At 42.2% G+C, this 20,908-nt stretch overlaps 2 protein-coding genes across 2 annotated transcripts; one reads left to right on the top strand and one right to left on the bottom strand.

Moving 5' to 3' along the window:
• Positions 1 to 672: 672 nt before the first annotated feature.
• Positions 673 to 1,204, bottom strand: SODALDRAFT_146705 (hypothetical protein). The gene has a single exon (XM_028606824.1). The coding sequence runs from the start codon at positions 999 to 1,001 to the stop codon at positions 729 to 731; it is 273 nt and encodes a 90-aa protein (XP_028467935.1). The 5' UTR covers positions 1,002 to 1,204; the 3' UTR covers positions 673 to 728.
• A 46-nt stretch (positions 1,205 to 1,250) lies between these two features.
• Positions 1,251 to 3,380, top strand: SODALDRAFT_339414 (UTP-glucose-1-phosphate uridylyltransferase; the record flags this gene model as incomplete). Its single annotated transcript, XM_028612856.1, has 4 exons — positions 1,251 to 1,382; positions 1,735 to 1,830; positions 1,888 to 1,964; positions 2,090 to 3,380. The coding sequence occupies 4 exons, from the start codon at positions 1,251 to 1,253 to the stop codon at positions 3,378 to 3,380; spliced, it is 1,596 nt and encodes a 531-aa protein (XP_028467934.1).
• Between the last annotated feature and the right edge of the window lie 17,528 nt (positions 3,381 to 20,908).

The raw sequence follows: 20,908 nt of genomic DNA, 5'->3' as shown, positions 1-20,908 counted from the left end.
ACCCTGCCTCCCCTGCGCATTCCTTAGGATAGTGTTAATAGGAGCTTTTTAGAGCCTTTAGCTTTTACGATGCCCTAATTACCGCTTGCGTTAGTATAAGGTATTAAGAGAGACAGCTATAGATAATACTGATTTTGATAGTGTGAAAGATATTGTTAAGGGAATTGAATTTTTTATATGGGTATAGGTACTTGAGAAATAGGCAAAGGTGTTATGTGTTTGGTTGTACTGTTACCTGCAGGGTCCCCTGTTATCCCAGCCAGTCATATCAGATTGTATACGAGCTAACGTTTCTCTAATCCCCGTAGAGGTGTACCGTGTATTGAGTATTTCGTCGCACCGGGGCCCTTGTTTCCTAGGTAGTGCTTCGTGTATTATGGATACACGAGGTGTCAAGTGTCAGGCCAAGTGAGCACGAACCAAACGAAAAATGGACCCTGTAACTACGTTGTACAGATACCTAACTGGCAAATAAAGCACCAGGTAGGTACCCAGTGATGTACGAAGTTATTACCCGTAATGCTGAACAGAGTACCTTACAGATACGGATAGATGTGCAACTCTCCAAGGTAAAGGCAGGTTACCCACCCAGCCACGCCATTCTTCGTTGTGCCTAGACTGTAATAATTACAAGTAGCCCGACTCGTAAACTTCTCTCTTCCCTCCTCGGAGGTCTCCTTTCTCGCAATAACACCAACTCTCCCAAGTGCATCAACACATTACGACCATCATCTAAAAGCGACGTGTAGCAGGTATGGATTGACCGATTCCCACCCACCTCTCTTCTCCTCCGCCTCCGCCTCCGCCTCCGCCTCGTCCTCCTCTCCTCCCGTTCTCTGTTTCTCTAAACGAAGCAGGAGAAAAAAAAAGGGGGGGAGGGACCAAACGAGCTTCGCGTTCCATCCTGGGTTAATGCTGCCCAGGTTGGTGTGAAGGCGGTTGGATGAATGGTACGGAGCGGTACTCAGGGGCAAAAATGCAAGTCCAAGTACTGTAAACATTAAGCTCACTGCCCAATTACGTCAGAGAAGGCATCCAACCACTCAGTTGACTGCGTCAGCTCCACGCCCCTGGAGCTCTTTTGAACCCCGCCCTCCCTTCGTATTCAGTCAACCTGCCACGATCCGAATCTGCCATCTTTCAACCACCCTACCGACCTTGCTAAAGACGTACCACGCAGAGGGCCTCGACGACTCTTGATCATTCTACTCTTCGCATAACGAATCCCGTCAGCACACCATTTCCTCAACATGGCGTCTGCGATCAAAAGCGCATTGCCTTCGCACCTAAAGCAGTCGTCCCCCCTGGGCGGCGGCCATGGCAACGGCAAGGACGACGCAGAGTTTGCCTCGCGTCATCATGGCAAGACGAGATCGCACATGGTGAGGCGCCTACCCCTTTAACCCCATGCCCAAGCCAATCTGGGCTTGCCATATTTTCCATTCGACTTATCGCGTCGTTCTCCATTTTGCGCGTGTTGAGCGAGAAGTATCAAATTCGTTGGTGCGTGTAGAGGGAATTACGACGGCGGTCATACACACCCTGATTGCGCAGTGTTACCGCAGTCCTGCCATATTATTGCCAGCTTTGTTACGCTCCCCAGCCGTCCATTTACGTCCCGTGGTCACCCTTTAGCGGGCCTCGGGTCGACGAAGTGAAGTTGCGGCCAGTGGCACGGTTTTTTCTCCAGCAGACAGGATCGATAAATTCAAATAGTTAACCGTTCGAATGCAGGCCTTCGAGAATACTTCGACCAATGTCGCTGCTGCCCAGATGCGGAACGCCCTTACGCAGCTCGCCGAGACGGTCGAGGACCCCCAAGAGAAGAAGGCGAGTCTCTCCCATACCCCATTTCCTTGACAGTGGTGTCTGACAGCTTTTCTACAGCTTTTCGAGACTGAAATGGACAACTTCTTCGCTTTGTTTCGCCGCTACTTGAATGACAAGGCCAAGGGCAATGCTGTGTACGTTTCTAGTCCTCTGCCTGCTCTGCCTGCTCTCTTCCTTTATTTTTCCCTTTTTCCCCTTTCCCCGTTTCCTTTTTTTTTTCATTTGGCCAAGAGAGATCTAACATCTCATCCGGATACAGGGACTGGGATCGCATTGCCCCTCCCGCACAGGGGCAGGTTGTCGACTACGAAGATCTCTCCAACTCGGAGGCTGTCCAATTCCTCAGCAAGCTTGCCGTCCTTAAGCTAAATGGCGGTCTCGGTACCTCCATGGGCTGCGTCGGCCCCAAGTCCGTGATCGAAGTCCGTGACGGCATGTCCTTCCTGGATCTCTCCGTTCGCCAGGTCGAGTACCTGAATCGAACATACAATGTCAACGTGCCTTTCCTCCTGATGAACTCGTTCAACACCAATGACGACACGGCGTCCATCATCAAGAAATACGAGGGCCATAACGTCGATATCCTCACCTTCAACCAGTCGCGCTACCCCAGAATTCTCAAGGATTCGCTCCTGCCCGTGCCCAAAACCTTCCAATCTCCCATTTCCGATTGGTACCCACCTGGCCACGGTGATGTGTTCGAGTCGCTCTATAATTCGGGCATTCTCGAGAAGCTCCTTGATCGCGGCATTGAGATCATCTTCCTCTCCAATGTCGATAACCTTGGAGCTGTTGTCGATCTCCGCATCCTCCAGCACATGGTCGAGACCGAGGCCGAATACATCATGGAGCTGACCAACAAGACCAAGGCCGATGTGAAGGGTGGCACCATTATCGACTACGAGGGGTCCGTTCGCCTCCTTGAGATCGCCCAGGTGCCCAAGGAGCATGTCAACGAATTCAAGTCGATCAAGAAATTCAAGTACTTCAACACGAACAACATCTGGCTGAACCTCAAGGCCATCAAACGGGTTGTGGAGAATGACGAACTCGAGATGGAGATCATCCCGAACGGCAAGACTATACCCGGTGACAAGAAGGGCGAGTCGGACATTTCCATTATCCAGCTCGAGACGGCGGTTGGCGCTGCTATTCGCCACTTCAGTAACGCCCACGGAGTCAATGTTCCCCGCAGGCGTTTCTTGCCCGTCAAGACATGCTCTGATCTGATGCTCGTCAAATCGGACCTTTACCAGGTTAAGCACGGTCAACTCCAAATGAGCACCTCCCGCTTTGGCGACGCCCCCCTCATCAAGCTGGGCAGCGACTTTAAGAAGGTGTCCGACTTCCAGAAGCGCATTCCGTCCATCCCCAAGATGATCGAACTGGATCATCTGACCATCACGGGTGCTGTGAATCTCGGTCGCGGTGTGACTTTAAAGGGCACTGTCATTATTGTCGCCACCGAGGGCAGCACCATCGACATCCCTCCAGGCTCCCTTCTCGAAAACGTTGTTGTGCAGGGCAGTTTGCGTCTCCTGGAGCACTAAATTCTCTGCAGAGATTTGAAGTGAGCCGTTTTTAGATGTTCAGAAGTCTAATTGAACAGGTGAATGGATCGTCAAGTTTCGGAGGGCACTGGCTCGCTCAGACGGGTCGTCGAGGACTTTTGTAATGCGACGGATAATAGAGCCATAGTTGCATTTCCTTCTACACCAATGCGGAACGGAGTCTCCTGCATGCCAACCTCGACCAGTAAACAGTTTAATAGTAGGCAACTTCAGCGCTCTACATCTAGACAATATCTTGAGAACGGTTCCTTCACAAAATTGGATATATTAGTGTGCACATGCGTACTGCGAGAGGACGGGCAGAATCGGCAACGTAGTAATTACTTCTGCTTCTTCCTTGTATTTTGCTCTTCTCTTCCACTTCTTCTTTTTCTTCTTTTCTTTAAAAAAAAAAAAAAAAAAAAAAGGGAAAGAAAAACCGGAAAAAAAAGGACTCACTCAATAGGGAGACCTTGTCAAATAAGTCAGACCACCCCCCACCCGCCCAACCCCCCCTAACCGCCCCCCAAACCACACCAAAAAACGGGATTTCACACCCCTGTTATTTTACTAACCGTAAAAGGAAGCTCTATAAAATTAAGACGGTATATATATAGTTATACGATTATTATATATATCAGTTTACTTTTTCTATATACTAAAGCTATCAGCTAGAATTAGACCTAGAAGTCACGTGTTAGTGCTGTCAAATATTTTCTTAGTAAACCTTAACAGAATAGAAAAGTCTATAATAAATGAACGGGACTAAAATACTACAGTTACTATATCTTAAAAATCTTACAAAATTCGATATAGCTATAGAATAGAGAGGATAGCGTTGTTATAGTGCCGCTATTAAATATAAGGTAGATAAGGCTACCGCTAATTAAAAGGCTAAGAAGGCCGGCGAGCCTAACTATATAGTAGGAGGAAGAACCTTACGAAAGCGTAAGTACAGGTATATATAGAGGATTAGATAAGTAATATCTTAAGTATATAGCCGATAAAGATAGTAAGGGGACGGTATATACGGAGGAACTAGAGCTAAGAGGATCCCTAACTAGATATACGTGGAAGACGCGGTAATTAGAGGAATAAGTGTATACAATAGCTCTTTGCTTAGTTTATTTACTTATATCTGCATATTTTTAGGAGTTATCTACGCTACGAGGGCGTAAATAAGATAACTAGGGCCGTGTTATAACTATATAGATACGGCTTTAGTATAGTATTAGTAGTCGGTTATATAACCCCCCTTTTACGGCTACTAGATCTACCTCCTATATATGTATTTCTATTTAACGCCTTAGCAGAACCCAGTGAATACTGGGACCGCGCCTCCTATTAGAGTATCTAGCGTTGCGGATTCTATGTATATATGCTAAGACTATATAGTGCTAAGCGCTTAACTCTATAACCTTTTTCCACCTAAATATGATAAATACCACACTATAGTATTAAATATATGTATAAGATATAACGCTAGTGAAATAATAAAGGAAATCTCATTATCTCGCTATATGCCCGCGAGGGCCTTTATACTATTCCTCCTCAGCGCCCGTTACCTATCGGCTAATTCCTATTAGGTTATAGGTACACCCCTCCTTAAGGGTAATAGGTATATCCTATCCAGGAAGCCTATTATATTGTTAAAGGCGGTGAAAGCCGCCCCGTTTATAAGGATCTCTATAAGGGTCTCCTCGGGGTTAAATCTACGGGTCCGATCCCCGTTCTTATCGTAGTGCTATAGCTAGGATAGCTACTTACGGGAGTTTCTAACCTTACGATAGTGGGCGAAGTGCTCCCGGGTCTTTTTATAACTATAGCTATAGTCCGTGACGTAGTCCTTATAATACAACCGCTTATAGTATTTATCGAAATCTCTATACCTAGTACGTGCCTATAGTAGTCGTATTAGCGTCCTACGAGGTACCCGGAGATCCTTTAGTTTTTTCCTGCTAAAGCCTAGTCTCTTCTATAGCGCTATCGAGTATCCGCGGGGGCGGTTACTAGCGTGCTATTTTTAAAGCCTAGCTCTATAGCGTTCTATAGCCTATACCTTAACGCTTACCTAGGTCGGCCTCTTATTCTCTAGTAGTATCCCCTATATACTTTCTATATTATAAAGTTTATCTGCCCTCTTATTACCCGGAATCCCTATATAACCCGGTGCCTAGCGTAGCTAGGCCTTATTAACGGAGGCTAGGCGTTACTACCTTAGAAATTCGTGTTTCGACGACCGCGGGGCGGTCCTAGTAAGCCCCCTTAAAACGGCTTAATTATCGATATAGCACGTTATATCGTTTATATTAGGTAGTCGTAGTGCTGCTGCTAGACCTTTAGTGGCTCCTATTACCTCCCTATTAAAGACCTTTATATTACGCAGATAGCCGCGACTAGAGGTAATCTCTCTGCCGCCGCACTAGATAGAGAAGGCCTAGGTTATATTCCGGCCTTTCTATAACCTATCCGAGAATATAAGGGTATAGTCCGGGGTAGGGAGCCTAACCACGTTATAAACGCGGTGGCTACTTTATCCTTAGGTCGTTTATTAAACGGCTCCTCTTTCTATACCCTTCCGGTGAATCGGGGGCGTATAAGGATATACCGTAGGGGGTTCGTATACACTAGTTCTTTAGTCCAAAGGATTCTTAATCTCCGAATTGGTACTTTAGTTTTCCGGGCATCGCCGCGTATAACCGGGGAGACGGACTATGCTATAGGGTAATCCTTATCTAAACCTATAACCCGTATAGCGTATCGTTAGCGGAGGTATTTGGCGTACTCTTCTACGGAGGGTATACTAGATTCCCGGTATAAGACTATTATAGGGACTATTTTCTAGGTTAGCAGAACCGCTCGTATTATAGTTATCTATACGCGGGTTATAGTCCTTAGCCGTGGCAGGTAGCCTAACGGTAATCTGCACTACTTCTTACTAATTATATTAGTAGGACCCTAGGCTAGGGCTATACGTCCTTCCTACTAGATTTCCGTAGTATAATGCGTGACTATTAGGATGCACGCTAGTACGGCTCTTCTAAGCAGGGCTAGGTTCGGGCCGTATAAGGCCCCGGCGAGGCCTCTAATATAGTTAGCGACCTTAAGCCCTTTCTTTGCCCACGTCTCTACGTAGGTATCGAATTCAAGCTTCCTATCTATATAGATACTAAGCTATCTTATCGGGGCCGGGTAAAAACGGCCCTAGTAGTCTACGGTGTAGGCTACTATAACCTCGTAGTCGAATCGGGGAACCGATATAGTAGGGAATTAGGAGATCTTCTATCGTAAGAAGAGTTAGGCCTCGGCTTTATCGAAGTCTAATTCTACGCTATTTTCTATATACTACTAAAGCTACTATTCTAGTAGTTCGGTCGCTAGCTTTACTACTCTATTAAGGTCTATATAGGTTGCGATAATATAAGAGTCGTCTACGTAGCCGAAGCGGTTACCCTTATTAGGCAGTTTATATATATCTGCGATACTAAGGGCATACTTAATCGGGGAGGCTAAAGATCCTTATAGTAAACCTATAGGGTTTAGCGGGGTATACTCGTGCAGGTAGGAGGCCCCGAAAATTATATAAGCGCTTCTTTAAGAGGCGAAGCTCTCCCATCACTTCACCGTGGCTAGGTCCTACCCTTATTTTCTCAGCCTATATACGAACTATCTATACAGGACTAAGTCGAACGCTCCCTTTATATCGTTAGTTATAGTAATAACCTGCTTCCCCTATACTAGCTATAACTTAACCTTATATATAAGGACTGCCGTGAGGTCGATTATCGACTATCCTAGTAGGGCTCCGATATACTATAGGTTTAGGATACCGGCGACTATAGCCCTATAAGCTATCCTCCTTACTATAATACGTTCTAGGCCCTTACCTAGTACGCTTAGTAGTTAAATCGGCCTATGGCTAGCTATCGTCCCGGTATCCTTCCCCGGCTTATCGATTATCACTATATCTCCTCTTCGGGAGGGTTATAGGTAGTATCCTATAAGCCTATAAGCCTCGAAGAGTTCCGTCACTTCTTCTTCGACCTCTAGCTATACTAAACGCAGAAGCGGTACACTAACGTTATCCCCGCTTAGGGTAGTCGTGTCTACGTTAATCGTGTAGTGTCTTACCTTATCCCTTAGGATAGGTGAGTCTATCGGTATATATCGGTCGGGGGGATCTATTAGGTGATTCTAAGGGTCCGCTAGGTCCGGTATATTCGGTTTCCTCGCGAGCTTTATCCTCCGTAGTAGCTCGCCCTTTTAGGCGTCCTTGAAGTAGCCTAGACCGTCGTGGAATATCGGGGGCGTTAAGAGCCCGTCGCCGAGTTTATACTAGCCTACAATCTTATACAGCTCCTTAGCGTTCTTTACTTCTCCTAGGCTCTTATTCTAGTAATCCCTGCTAACCCGTTATATAATCTTACGAAAGGCGTCGCGTGCCTCGGTATTATCAGAGTCTTAATATCTACGGCGAATAGCCTCGTTATAGGCCTATCTATATTCGTCGTTCTACTAGGGCTTTCTATTACTAGCTAGCCCCTAGTATTTTATCCCGAACCGGCGGAGGGGACCCATTACTATATCGATTAGTTACTACGCCTACTAGTCGATTACGTTTAGGTTCTTATTCGGTGGTTATATAAGGAGTCGGAGGTTATTAGCTACCTCTCTCCATATCGCGGCCTTCTTCTCCTCGTCCTCGGGGAGTTTAAAGCGGTTAGGTCTAGTAAGGGCGTTTACTAGGGCGGTATATACGGTGCTAATTATACCAGATAGTAGGTGGTAATAGGCCGGGGCTCCGGCCTCTAGTACCACTCTAATATCCACGAAGGGCGCCGTTAAGAAGACTAAGTCGATAACTATATAGGCTCCTCCTCTACTATAAGTTATCCTACTAGGGGTATTATAGAGTATTAAACCGTAAAGACCTATCTATTCCGCGATATTATCCCCGTTACCGGTAGTCTAGGTAACCCCGGTTCCTAGTCCTTATACCGGGCGTTAAAGTCTCCTCCGATAGTTATATTCGCTAGGGGAGTCTACTAGGCGCGCTTAAGGTCGTCCTAGGTGTCTTCCTCTAGAGATAACCCTCTATAGATATTAAGGAAGTATATACTATTTACCCGGATTAGGAGTAGGTCCCTAGACCCGGGTATTAGTGACTAGAGTTATTACGAGTTAAAGTCGGCCCTTACGTAGGTAACTATCCTCGGTTTATTCCTTAGTTCCGGCTATAACCGGATAGGGGAAAATTTCTTATAGCCGGGAAGGTTAGGCAGGGTACGGAGCCATACCTCTCCTTTTAGCGGCTCTTAATATATTAGCACGTCTAGTCTGCGTTTCTAGGCGATAGCCAGCGCTGCCTTTAGCAGGCTACGGTTTTTATCCACGTTCTATTATACGTAGGTCAGATCCTTCCGGGATTTAGGCCCCCGGTAGCCCCGCTACCTATTACTAGGGGTTATTAGACTCTCCTATATTAGCTAGCGTAAAGCCCCTATATAGTGACTCTAGTCGGAACGACTCTAGTCGGTCCTTATTATCCGGTTAGGCGCTAGCTTATCTTAGCCACACTTATATTATTATAGGCTTTTTCGTCTATATTAACTATAAGGACGTTAGCGTTCTATTATCTCTAGTTCTTTTAGGGGTTCTGGCTTAGTAGGCACTAGGCCTAGTGGAGTCGACCTCTATCTTAACCCCGTTCTAGGTCTCCCCGCTATTGCTAGTATCGGTATTATTACCGGCGTCGGAGATAGTTACCCCGTTCCCAGTAATACCGGGGTCGGTAGACTCTAGGTCGGTAGCTTCCCCGCTCTCTCCCGCTCTCCCCGGGTTCTATAGCTTCGCGTAGAGGGCTATGCCCTTTACTCGGATCTTACTAAGTTCGGTCTTTATAGGAGGAATAATCTTACTTTTTACCCTCCTCGGTCTCGCCGGGTATTTAGTATTATCCACGGCGTAGGGTCTATAGCAGTTAATATATCGTACTTTATAGGTATAGTCCGTTGACAAGGAACTATATACCTTATACCTCACTTTACCGTTATAGGTATATCGGGGGTAGTATTCTTAGCACTTATCGTACTAGGCTATTACTTTTTTAGCGTCTTTAGGTTTCGCTAGCAGGGATATCTTAAATAGCCGGAACCGTTTCTTCGGTGCCGTTTAGAAGGAGACGTGCTAGCTGGATAGGCCTTAGTTATTTTTATTACTATGTTTCGATACACGGACTAGCTTTAGCCTAATCTATTTTAATACTTTTTCTTCGATAAGGGCCTCCGTGACCTCTTAGTCGTCGATAAAATCGATAACCTTATAAACCACGAAGGTATACTAAATCTCTGCTCCCTATATATAGAGAGCTCCCGTAGCGGTCCGGATCTCTGCCTCGGCTTTAAGTATCTTTATCCTGGCCTAGGAATTCTTCGGGTGTATCGCCGCTCCGGTACGGGTTCGTTCCACCGCTATAATATCTTAATTATCCACCTTACCGGTCTCTAGAACCGCGCGGCGGATAATCGTTATAGCCTTTTATCGCTCTAGCTATAGTATAGTCTCTGCTAGGAAACGAAGGAAAACCCTACTATCTTTCTTTTAGGGATCGCTCCCCTAGGGGCGACTCTCTCGGGCAGGCGCCGCGCCGTTCTTCTTCCCCTTCTTCTTAATAATAGTCTAATCCTATTACTTAGGGGCTTAGGGCTACTAGCCTACGGCCGGCGGGGGAGTTTTCGGAGGCCCTATCGGTTTTATAGGGGGTGTATTAGCGGGCGTAGGGCTAGGATTAATTATATCGGCTAGTGCTATACCGGACGGCTAGGGTTAGGAGTTACCTCCCGGCGCTCTAAACGGGTCTAACCCGGTTACTAGGACCGGGACTCTTATCTTAATTAGGCCGATAAATTCGTTACTAAGCTATCCTGCGAGAGCGGTATTAGCTTTAGGCGTATCCCTCGCTTTAGATATACCGTGCTTAATAGCCTGGATTAGGATATCGATAGCGCGGGCTTTCTGCTATAGGGATTAGACGAGGTCTTCTATTATCTGCTATACTTACTTTCGGGCTCTCACAGTAAAGGATGTATTATTCGAGGTCTTATCGTTCGGGGCTAACGTATTTATTAGCACGGCGGTGCCCTTATCCTAGGCTACGGCCTAGGCTAAGGTCCTATTAGTTAGCGGGGGAGGCGCTTAGGCCTTCTTCCGTTAAGGTATAATAGGTCCGGGCGAAAAGATTTTCCGTGGCTCTTCGAGGTATAGGTGGTATTATAGGAGTCCTTCTAAGGCTCCTACAGGGCTACGCGCCACGCCCGCCTGGCTACACCTAATACCGCTAGCTAGAGCGGGGAGTTATCTTCCTAGTAATACCCGTTTTATCCGTTTTAGCCGCGATACGCCGGTTTACACCGAGCCCAAAGGCTAGGGTGGTTCCTAGGAGTAGGGCGGCTATTAAGGTTTTTGGTGTGTTACCCCTGCCCGCACTAACAATAGTGGGGGGGCTGTTATGGGTTAAAGGAAGGATGATTCTAAGATCTACCTCCTATATATATATTAAGAATAGGCTTAGGATATCCCTATCAAGGGACTATTATTTAATTATTATCCTCTTTTATAATTGCTTATTCTACGTTTAAGGTATCTTTCTAGTTTAACTTACGGTACCTTAATCAGAATAGTAACTATAGATCTACTTCTTCGCCAAAGGTTATAGTCGTGTTAGTTATATTTTGGTTATATATCGTGGTTTAGCTGGACTTATTAAATAAAGCGTAGTCGAAATCGTTATAAAATAGGTTACAATTAATTAAGGCAATTGTCTATAATTGAAACTATGTTAGACCGTTAGGGGAACGCTACCACCGTATTTTATATAGTGCAGATTCTGCAAGCGTCTACCCGGATTATACCCTTGGCAATCCGGCCCGTTACCTAACCGAAAAGACTATGGTCTATTCGACAGGACTAACCTTATTATCTGATTTGTATCTTAACGATCTAGTACTACAATGTCTATATCTAGTTACACTAATACTTATTCTAACTTAGTAATATAGTCGCGTTATAATAGCTAAATCCGGCTCATGACACGATCGCGAATAATCTTAATACTATGGAACCACTATAAAGGTCTACCCCTTTATAGGCTATAATACCGTTTAAGGTTATTAATAGCACGCTGTATTTTACCCTTATACTAGTCCTTATATATAATAACGATATCGTTAATATAGAAGAATAGGCTAATACCGCGCCGTAGAAAATAACACGGTTCCTACGGCACTATTATAAAACTATCCTCGAGGAGTACTTTAGTATTATACTTCTACTATAGCAGAGGAGATTCTTTAAAGCTATACAGGGCCTTTTTTAGTAGTAAGTACCTCTTCGAATCTCTATAACCCGGTCGTCCTCTTATAAAGATATTATAGGAAAAGGGGGCGTGAATAAACGCGTTAATAATATCGTATTTTATTAGGGAAAGGTTAAAACGGGGCGTAATCGCTATTAACGCCCGGAATAAGCATCCCGTAAGTATAGCCGCGTAATTTTGTGTAGGCGCACGGACCATAACGTGGTCCCTAGGGGATCTATGCCTGACTAAGCGCTTCGGATCTTAGAGACCTCGGGTATCAGGATCTAATAAGGACGGATACCGGAAAAGACCGGATAGGATCTAAATAATATAATACCTATAATAGAGTCTTCACTACCTAAATTAAGGGTATAAAAGACTTATATAGATATAACTTAATATAATATATAAAGTCGAGATTCCTGCTTTACTAAGCTAATTATATAAGTGCTATTGTAACGTACGATAGTTATAAGCCTGGTGTATAACGCCTAACAATAGATATAAATAAGGCTACCTCTATTCTACTATAAAAGTAATTACATTTTATAAGCATCTTTAAATAACTACTATTAACCTAATTAAAGTAATTAAGCAATTAAGTAACCTACCGACCTACCTATTAATTAATTAATTAACCGATAAGGAAGTAAAGATATCTTCTAATATATTTAACGCCGAATAGAAGGTAGCCGCTATTACCCTTATTAACTAGAGGGATTAGGCGATATAAGAGCACGCCCTACGCGGTAAATCTACCTCCTACTAGGATAACTATCTTAATCTAAAGCTAAGCGATAAGAAGGCTAACGCCTACCTCCTCCTTCAGCCTATACCGCCTAATATCCATAAATATAAAGCCTCTATTAACCCTAACACGACGGAGGAGGCTATAGCCACTTCGTTTTCCACTATCACAGCTACTCCGACTTTTACTATTATACTAAAGGGCGATAAGGCCACCGATACCACGGACGCTATAGCTACTACCGCCGGTACTATTAACGGTTATAGCTACTATGGCCGCTAGAAAGAAGAAGACGGCTACTCGCCGGAAGGCTACAGCCGTAAAAAAAAAGCCACCGATAAGGACGCCTATATCTATCGATAACCTCTCCGAAAAGGGGCGTACGCGTTACCTATAAGGTCGCCGCGTATACCGTAAGAAAAGAGTAGACTATAAAGCGTAGTAGAAGGAATTTAATAAGCTATGCTTGTATATCAAGGGGACCGTTCATACTATAATATATATCCTCCTCGCCTAGCTATAGGATAATACCGTAAATAACCTATAAACCTAGATTACTCTCCTTTATGCGTATATTAGACTAACCCCTATAAACCTTTATAAGAAAGCCCTAGTCCTATATCGACGATATACTATGTCTATAAAGGCTATACCTAAGGATATAGACGGCTAGGTTATAAGCTAGAAAATAGTAATAATATACTATAAATATATAGGCGTTTTAGAGCTATTAAGCATAGACCGTTAGGCGGAAGACGCGTTAAAAGCTATTAGACCTATCGCCCAGGAATAGAGTAATAATTACCTAGTAAATAACTACGATAAGATTACGGAAAATAAGCTAACGATTAACGACTTTGTAAAAGCTCTAACGGCGGTTCTTAGTAATATAAAAAGCCTATAATCCTCCGCTATAAAGCCTAGAGTCAGGAGAGGCACTTTTAGTACCCTAGGGAACCTCCCCGATACTAAGAATACTATTACTGCTAATAATAAAGATAATAAGAAGCGTCCTCGTAGCGATACGTCCGTAAAGGCTATTCCTCCCGTAATAAGGAGGCCTTATAGGATATACGAGAACACCTATACTACCGCTGCCTATTAGTATATAAGGACTGATCTAAGACCCTATAGCTAGCGTAGCCGTGAAGATATTAGGAAGGTTATAGAAAAGAAGATACGTAACTATAGGTTTAAAAGCCGCGTGGACACCACGATACCGAAAAGGCGGGAAGGCTTAGGGGCTACTACCACTAGTAAGATAAACGAGGTCTAGGAAGATTAACGCTATAATACTACGCCTATTATAACTAGTATACTATATAATCGACGGGTTACTAAGCCGGCCGTAACTATAGTTTTAAAAGTCCTATCTGTTACCGCGACAGGGTAACTAGGCGTCCACCCCTCCTAATAAGGGGGGGTAGCGCGCCCTTATACGACGACACAATTAAGATTATAATAAGGGGTATCCCTCTTTATTAACTAAGCTAAAAAGCTACTACACTACGCGATGCTAGACTTAGGATGGTTAACCCACATCTTTAATAATTAAGGCCGTTTTACAGCTATTAGACTACCCACTAATACTTTATCTTTATCCTCTAAGTAGGTACCTATAAGGCACCTTTGCTCGGGTATGGAGATATTAAGCTATATATATAATCCCTATCCAGCACGATAAGGCTATTACGGCTACGCGATACCGTATACTATAAGGAGTTTATCACTAATATCGTCTTAGAATACTAGCTACACCTATAAGACTACTGCTAGAATACTATAAATAACACTATTGTTAGCTTTACTAATAACCGGCCTATCTATAAGCTACTAGATATTCATGGCTAGTATATAATTAAGCGTGAGGAAGACACGGCTACCGTTACCGCGTTGACGGTTTCGGCTCGGCACCTACACGATAACCCGTATGGAAGATTACGATAACCGTGGTAACCGTAGAAGACTACCGCGTAAAGGTAGGACGAATACCTCGGCTATTACGGAACCGATACCCTTATAAGAATCGTTAACTCTACCTAGGGGGTAAGGAATACGCGGCGGTGAACCGTAAAGTATAACGCGTATAGCTAATTATAAGTGCCTGCGTAGATTAGGCGTATACTTTCGCTTTACTCGTTAAAGCCTGGAGAGGCCCTAGTTATTAATTTTCACGATCTAAAAAAGTCGAAATCGCTAAGCGGCCTATATAAGTCTATTATATTCGTTTCAGATATATATATAGATTATATAGAGAATTATTATCTATAGAAGGGAGACTAAGGCCTTATCCTTTATACATTATAAGACGCTTTTACCCTATTTAAGACTTAATTCGATATTAGGCTATATATCCTATAGGCCAATTCAGAGATATTTTAGCACGTAGATATTATTACTTTCCTCGCTGCTAAGAGGGTAGAAGGCTAGCCGTCGGCACTATGTTTATAGGATTAAAACGGTATCGTATAGTAGATTAGAGTTGTATTAAGAGAAGGGCGAGGGCTATAAGAATTAGAGCTAATCTGTCCATATCTATCCAGCCTAAGGTCTTTAAGACTACCGTGTATCTATATAATAGAACCCTATAATATATGAATAATTAGAAAGCGCTATATAAAGGCCTACGCGGTCATTAACCTTATCATATATACCTACGGGTATATAGCTATAAAGTCTTTATAAAAACGCGTAATATATAAGCTTAAAGAAACCACTGATAAAGCCTAGAACCAAAGGTATAGATCGGTTATTATATTGGATACTACTCCCCGAATAGCTTCCGCGTATAGCTATTATACCTAACGGATATTATTACTATAAGGGACGTGATCTTTAACAAAGATAAGATCTTTAGTCGCAGAATTAAAACGCTATAAGCTATAGCTTCGGCTAAGGAAATTAGGGAACGCCTATAATCTATCCGTATTACCTAATATAATAAGATAGCGAATAGGCTACTAGTAAGGGGTATAGCCGTAGACGTATTAGATCTTAAGTCGGAAGACTCTAACGCTACCGCTATTCCTACGGATAAAGGTAAGGCTATGGCTATTACTATAAGAGAGGCTACCGTTATTATTACGGATATTACTATTACTATAGAAAAAGACTACGCTACCGCTATTACTACGAGTAAAAGCGATACTACTATTATTATTACGGGTATGGACGAGGCTACTGCTGTTACTACGGAAGAGGCTCTTATTATTACTATAGATTATACCGCTATTACTACGGATACCGCCATTACTACAGATACTCTACGCTTTACTATTACAACGTTTAAACTATTTCCCACGCCTCTATTATCCCCGGAAGATCCTACGCACGCGTTCTGCATAGCGTTAGCGGTATTCTGGGGCGTAAAGGCAGAAGAAGACAATAACTGTTAACGGGCACTGCCTGTAGATACCCCTAGGGAGTGCCTAGCAGCCGCACGCCTATTAGCCGCGCGGCTACTTATCGCGAGAACTATCATAAGCCTTTATATAACTAAGAAAGTATAGAACGATAATACCCAGAAGACGTTCTTTAACGCTAGAAGAACTTATAACCCTATACATATAAGGAAGTAAGCTATTAACAAAAGCGATATTAGTGTGTGTGTGTGTGTGTGTATTTATTTAACGCCTTGGTATAGTACTAGTGAGTACTGGGTATACGCTCCTCCTAGAGTCTCGGGCGGTGCGATCTCTATATATCTATACTAAGAGATTATAGTGCTAATCGGTTAACTTTATAACTTTTGCCCACGAAAATAGATAAAACCTATACTATACTATGGTTAGTAGTGTATAAGATATATAAGAATAACAATATCCGTGTTTAGCGGTACGCCCTCGGGGGCCTCCTTACTGCTTTCCTATCCCGCTATCCTATTTCTAGGGTAGTACTCCTTATCTTGATCGCGAGGATAATAGGTATATCTGTTCTAGATATCCTGTTACGTCGTTTAGCGCAGCGAAAGCCGCTCCGTTTATTAGGATCTCTATAAGAGTCTTTTATAGGTTATACCATTAGTTATGTCTATACTAGAGTTAAGCTAGCTATTTACTATCCCTAATACCCCTAACCTTCTAATAGTGGGCGATATACTCCCTTGTTTTCGTGTGCCTATAGCTATAGTCCGCCACGAAATCTTTATACCTAAAGCGCTTATAGTAATCTATAAAATCACTATACCTAGTATGTGCCTGCAGGAGACGTATTAGTATCCTACGTAGTAGACTAAGTTTCTTTGGCTTACGCTAGCTAAATTCTAGTCAATGCTATAAGGCCTTATCGTACCCGTTTAGTCGGAATACGGCGTGCTATTTTCTAGGCCTAGTCCTAGAGTAAGTCTCTAATTAAGCCTTTACCCCGGTCTAGGTTAGCCTCTTAGTTTCTAGTAGTTGTGAATGACTGGTTATAGGTCGTGGCACTAAGCGAGGTCGTAATAATAGATTATCTAGAACTAAGGAAGGAAGAAGGAAAAGGAGAAAAGTCCATAGCGCTAGGCTAGCTATAAGGTGGCGATAACTAGGCGATATAGGTCCGTTAACTAAGCGCGTAGTTAGGAAGATCCGGAGTATAGCCGGATCCTTTATATCGGGGTTAACCTGTAACACTATCCCCCCCTCTCCCTCCGGGGGTTAGGTAACCGCGCGTCCCTATTATAGCTTAGCTCCCCCTTATATCGCAGTGATAAAAGAATAATCGCGTCCCTTTATCTTACCTCGCCCTTTCCTGATTATTAAAGAAATCTTAGGTCGCCTACTAACCTTTATTCACGTGCCCGAAATAGTAACGTAGGCCTCCCTCGCGTAGATACGATCCGTAACTATATTAGCCCTATTCTCCTCGTAGGCTCTCTCTTCCTCCGTTCCCCTCCCTACCTTTAATAATAATAATAATAGTAATAGCGGTTCCGTATATATTCGTTCTTCCTTATAGCGACGATTTCTCTAACTTTTCCTATCCTTAGATAATATTAGTAATACTCGGTTAGTTTAAGAGTTCCCCGTCTAAGGTAAGCCGTCTCTCGATCGCGATCTTTTTATAAGGAACCCTCCGCTAACTTATATCGTTTCGTAGATAGCGTTAGCCCCCGGCGATAATAAGGGTAATAATAGTAATAAGCGTGCCGCCGATAACGATATAGGTATAATACTCCTATACCTTAAGGCGATATTAACTATATAATAGCTTAGGTTATCGCCGCCGCCTAAGAAGAAGAAATCGGCGGGTAATCGGCCTCTTAAGCACCCTCCTAGTAGTATTTATACTAAGCCGTGCCTCCCTTATACGCGCGATATCACCGATAAGAAGTATAAGCGTCTTTATCGTAGCTAGACTAATTAGGGGAAGAAATACTATATATACTTTACGAAGATATACCGGTATACTCCTCTCCTAGTATACCTTAACGGCTACGCGTAGAGGTTATTTAAGACGGCTATCTTTCTCCTCCTTAGGAGGTCTAAAAAAAGGTAATACTATAGTTAGCCTTATTACCTCTTACTAAGGTTATTAATAAGGTAATTAAATTAGCCTTACTTTCTCCGGTAATAGAGGTTATTAATAAGGTGGTTATACTAGTCTTTTCTCCTCCCTTAAAGGTTATAGAAAAGATAATACTAGGACTAAATATATCGCTTCCGGAGGAGGTTATTATTAGGGCGGAATAGCTAGCCTTATCTCCTTTTTACGAGGTTATAGGCGAGGTAATAGTTTCGGGCCTAATCCCTCCTAATATTATAGCAGAAAAGAACGCTTATCCTACTACACCTACTCCCTTATTAGGGTTAACATTATCGGATAAAGACTTTAAGCGCCTTAGTCTTATAGAGCTAAGGTAGTATACCCGGCTACTTATGGAGATACTTATACTCGGTCGCGCTAATATTATGATTTCCGAATTCTAATAATACGCGGAGTATAAGCGGGCTTTTACGTCTATAAGTGCGATTCTCGCTAACACGGTTATAATCCCCGATAATAGCGATAACGAAGACGATAATAAAGTTAAGGAGATAGACTCCGACTTATAATAGGGCGATAAGGGTAAGACTTTTACGGAAGTCGATAATCCTAAGGATAGCGATTTTAAGGCTAAGAATATTAATCTAGGCTTATATTAAGTATAGCTAGGGTGCGGGGCCTATCCGGCCTAAACTAAATCTAACTCTTACTCCTTTCCGATTATCGTGATATAATTATTTATATATCGGCTCCTATATCGTAATAGCGCGAAGATATTTAATAGGCTATTATTTAGTATTACGGAGCCGAATTTCCTTTTAAACTTAGTAATTACCCGCGTTTACGCTAATAATTCTAATAGTTCTTATATAGGCTTATAGTATCCTACCTATTATACTAGTACCTTATATCTTAATCCCCTGCCTCGCCTTTTTATCCTCGCGTAGAGGATTTCCTCGACTTCCTATTCTTTACTATTAGTTACCTCTTAAATAGGCGGTGGTTAAGGGTTATCAACTACTTATCCCGGAAAGGGTTATCGCCCGCGCGATATAATCAGTCTATATATAATCAGGGGTAAATTTACGATAACACGGTAAGCTCGACTATATATAGGCTAATTACCTTTATAACTTAGTATTTACGGTAAAGCTAATTAAGCTTACGGGATAATCGCAGAGTTAAGTAATTAGCTAATAATAGCTAGACTAAGTTATTAACCTTAAAACGTTCGGCCGGTATACGATATTAGTTGGTAGACTCTTTATTCTGGAGCTATATCGATCCGATTATAGGCTATGTAAACTTAGTCGCTTCCTATAAGCGTCGTAGTAGGTTATAGGCCGCTAATACTCTAGGTTTCGTAAAGGGCTCCTCGGTTATTTAGATCGGGTCGATATAGTAGCTATATTCTAAGAAAAAAGAACTAAACCCTATTATAAAGCTCTCGCAGTTATTCAGGGCTAATTATATCATAGTAAGTAGGCGATCCTAGTTATTTTAGGTATAACAGATAAAAGCTTATAAATAGGCTTATACTTCTTAGTTTATACGCTTTATTACTCTATTAGTCTAGGGGTAGTATACTATACTAAGCTTACGCGATATTCGTGTAAGCTTATAGAAATACTTCTAGAACCTACTTATTTAATTTAAACCTTAATTATTAATAATCGGCCTAAGTATTCTATAAAACCGGAAATAATAGTATAAGAATTATTCCGTGTAAGCTTCGGCTTTTATTATCTTTATCGCTTCTAATATTATAGCTTTAGTTAGGCGATCTATAATAGCCTAAAGGTAATACGCCTTCTGTTTACGGGCTAGTAGTAAGTCTATTATAAAGTCTATCGATAAGTCGCTCCGTATTCATTCTAGTACTAGGAGGTGGCGTAAAAGGCCTTATTTTGCGTTCCTCTATATATACCCCTTTTCGTAAACGTTATAGTTCCGGATAAATTATCGGATATCCTTATTTATCCTTAGCTAAAAGAAGCGACGCGTTACTAAGGTAATAGTGTTTTCGTGTCCGGGGTATCCTTTAATTACTAAGTTGTAAATTAACTAGACGATCCTCCCTTATAATATTAACCTTTAATACATATACATACCTAAATTCGGTCGCGGAATAGTAATAACTGGGTAATTAAGATAAAGTACTTGGCTATTTATAGCTTTAATTCTAATAATAGTAGGAACTACTATTCTTCTTTAATAACCACGGGTAAGGCTCCTTAATACTATTTATCGGTTATAAGCGTCTTATTCTATAATCCTCATAGCTTTTAATCCGCCTCGAAGATTATTTAACTGCTATTAATATAGCGAATACTAAGTAGAATCGTGGTATTAGGGATTAATTAAATATAATAAGATTACTCCTATTCGTCCATTATATCTTAAGACTTATCGTATTATTAACGCGAGAGGGTATCCGTTATTATATTATCCTTTCCTTTCCGATACTTAAGTATAAAGTCGAACTATATCAGCTTACCGGCCTATTAGCTTTATTATTTCATAAGCGTTCGCTTTATTATAAAGTACTTAAAGGCCGTATAGTCGGAGAGGACTATAAACTACTTATAGCTAATACGCTTAGCCCGCTACATTACTAGATAACTTATAATCGCTAATATTTCTTTATTATAGATTATGTAGTTATTTTCTACTCTATTAAGTTTATAAGAGTAGTATACGACTATATAATAATTTCCGTCCGTGTTTTCTTATATTAGGCTACCCTTAAGGGCGAACCCTAAATAGTCTGTTTGGATAAATATCATATTTACTAAGTCCTACTATTATAGTATTAGTCCTTTTTAAAACATTATTTTTAGCTCGCAAAAGGCTATTCTTTCCTCGGGACCCTATTAAAAGGTATAGTCTTTCTTAGTAAATATTATTAATAAGGCGGAGGTCCCCGAAAAGTCCTTAATAAAGATCCGGTAATAATTTATA

This window comes from Sodiomyces alkalinus (assembly GCF_003711515.1).
Source record: "Sodiomyces alkalinus F11 unplaced genomic scaffold SODALscaffold_3, whole genome shotgun sequence".
Lineage (NCBI taxonomy): Eukaryota > Fungi > Ascomycota > Sordariomycetes > Glomerellales > Plectosphaerellaceae > Sodiomyces > Sodiomyces alkalinus.
The sequence above is the reverse complement of the archived record's forward strand: the minus strand, read 5'-3'. Positions and strand labels throughout refer to the sequence as shown.

Coding starts and splice junctions, on each gene's coding strand:
- SODALDRAFT_146705 (XM_028606824.1), bottom strand. CDS start 1,001: ATGTTTACAGTACTTGGACTTGCATTTTTGCCCCTGAGTACCGCTCCG.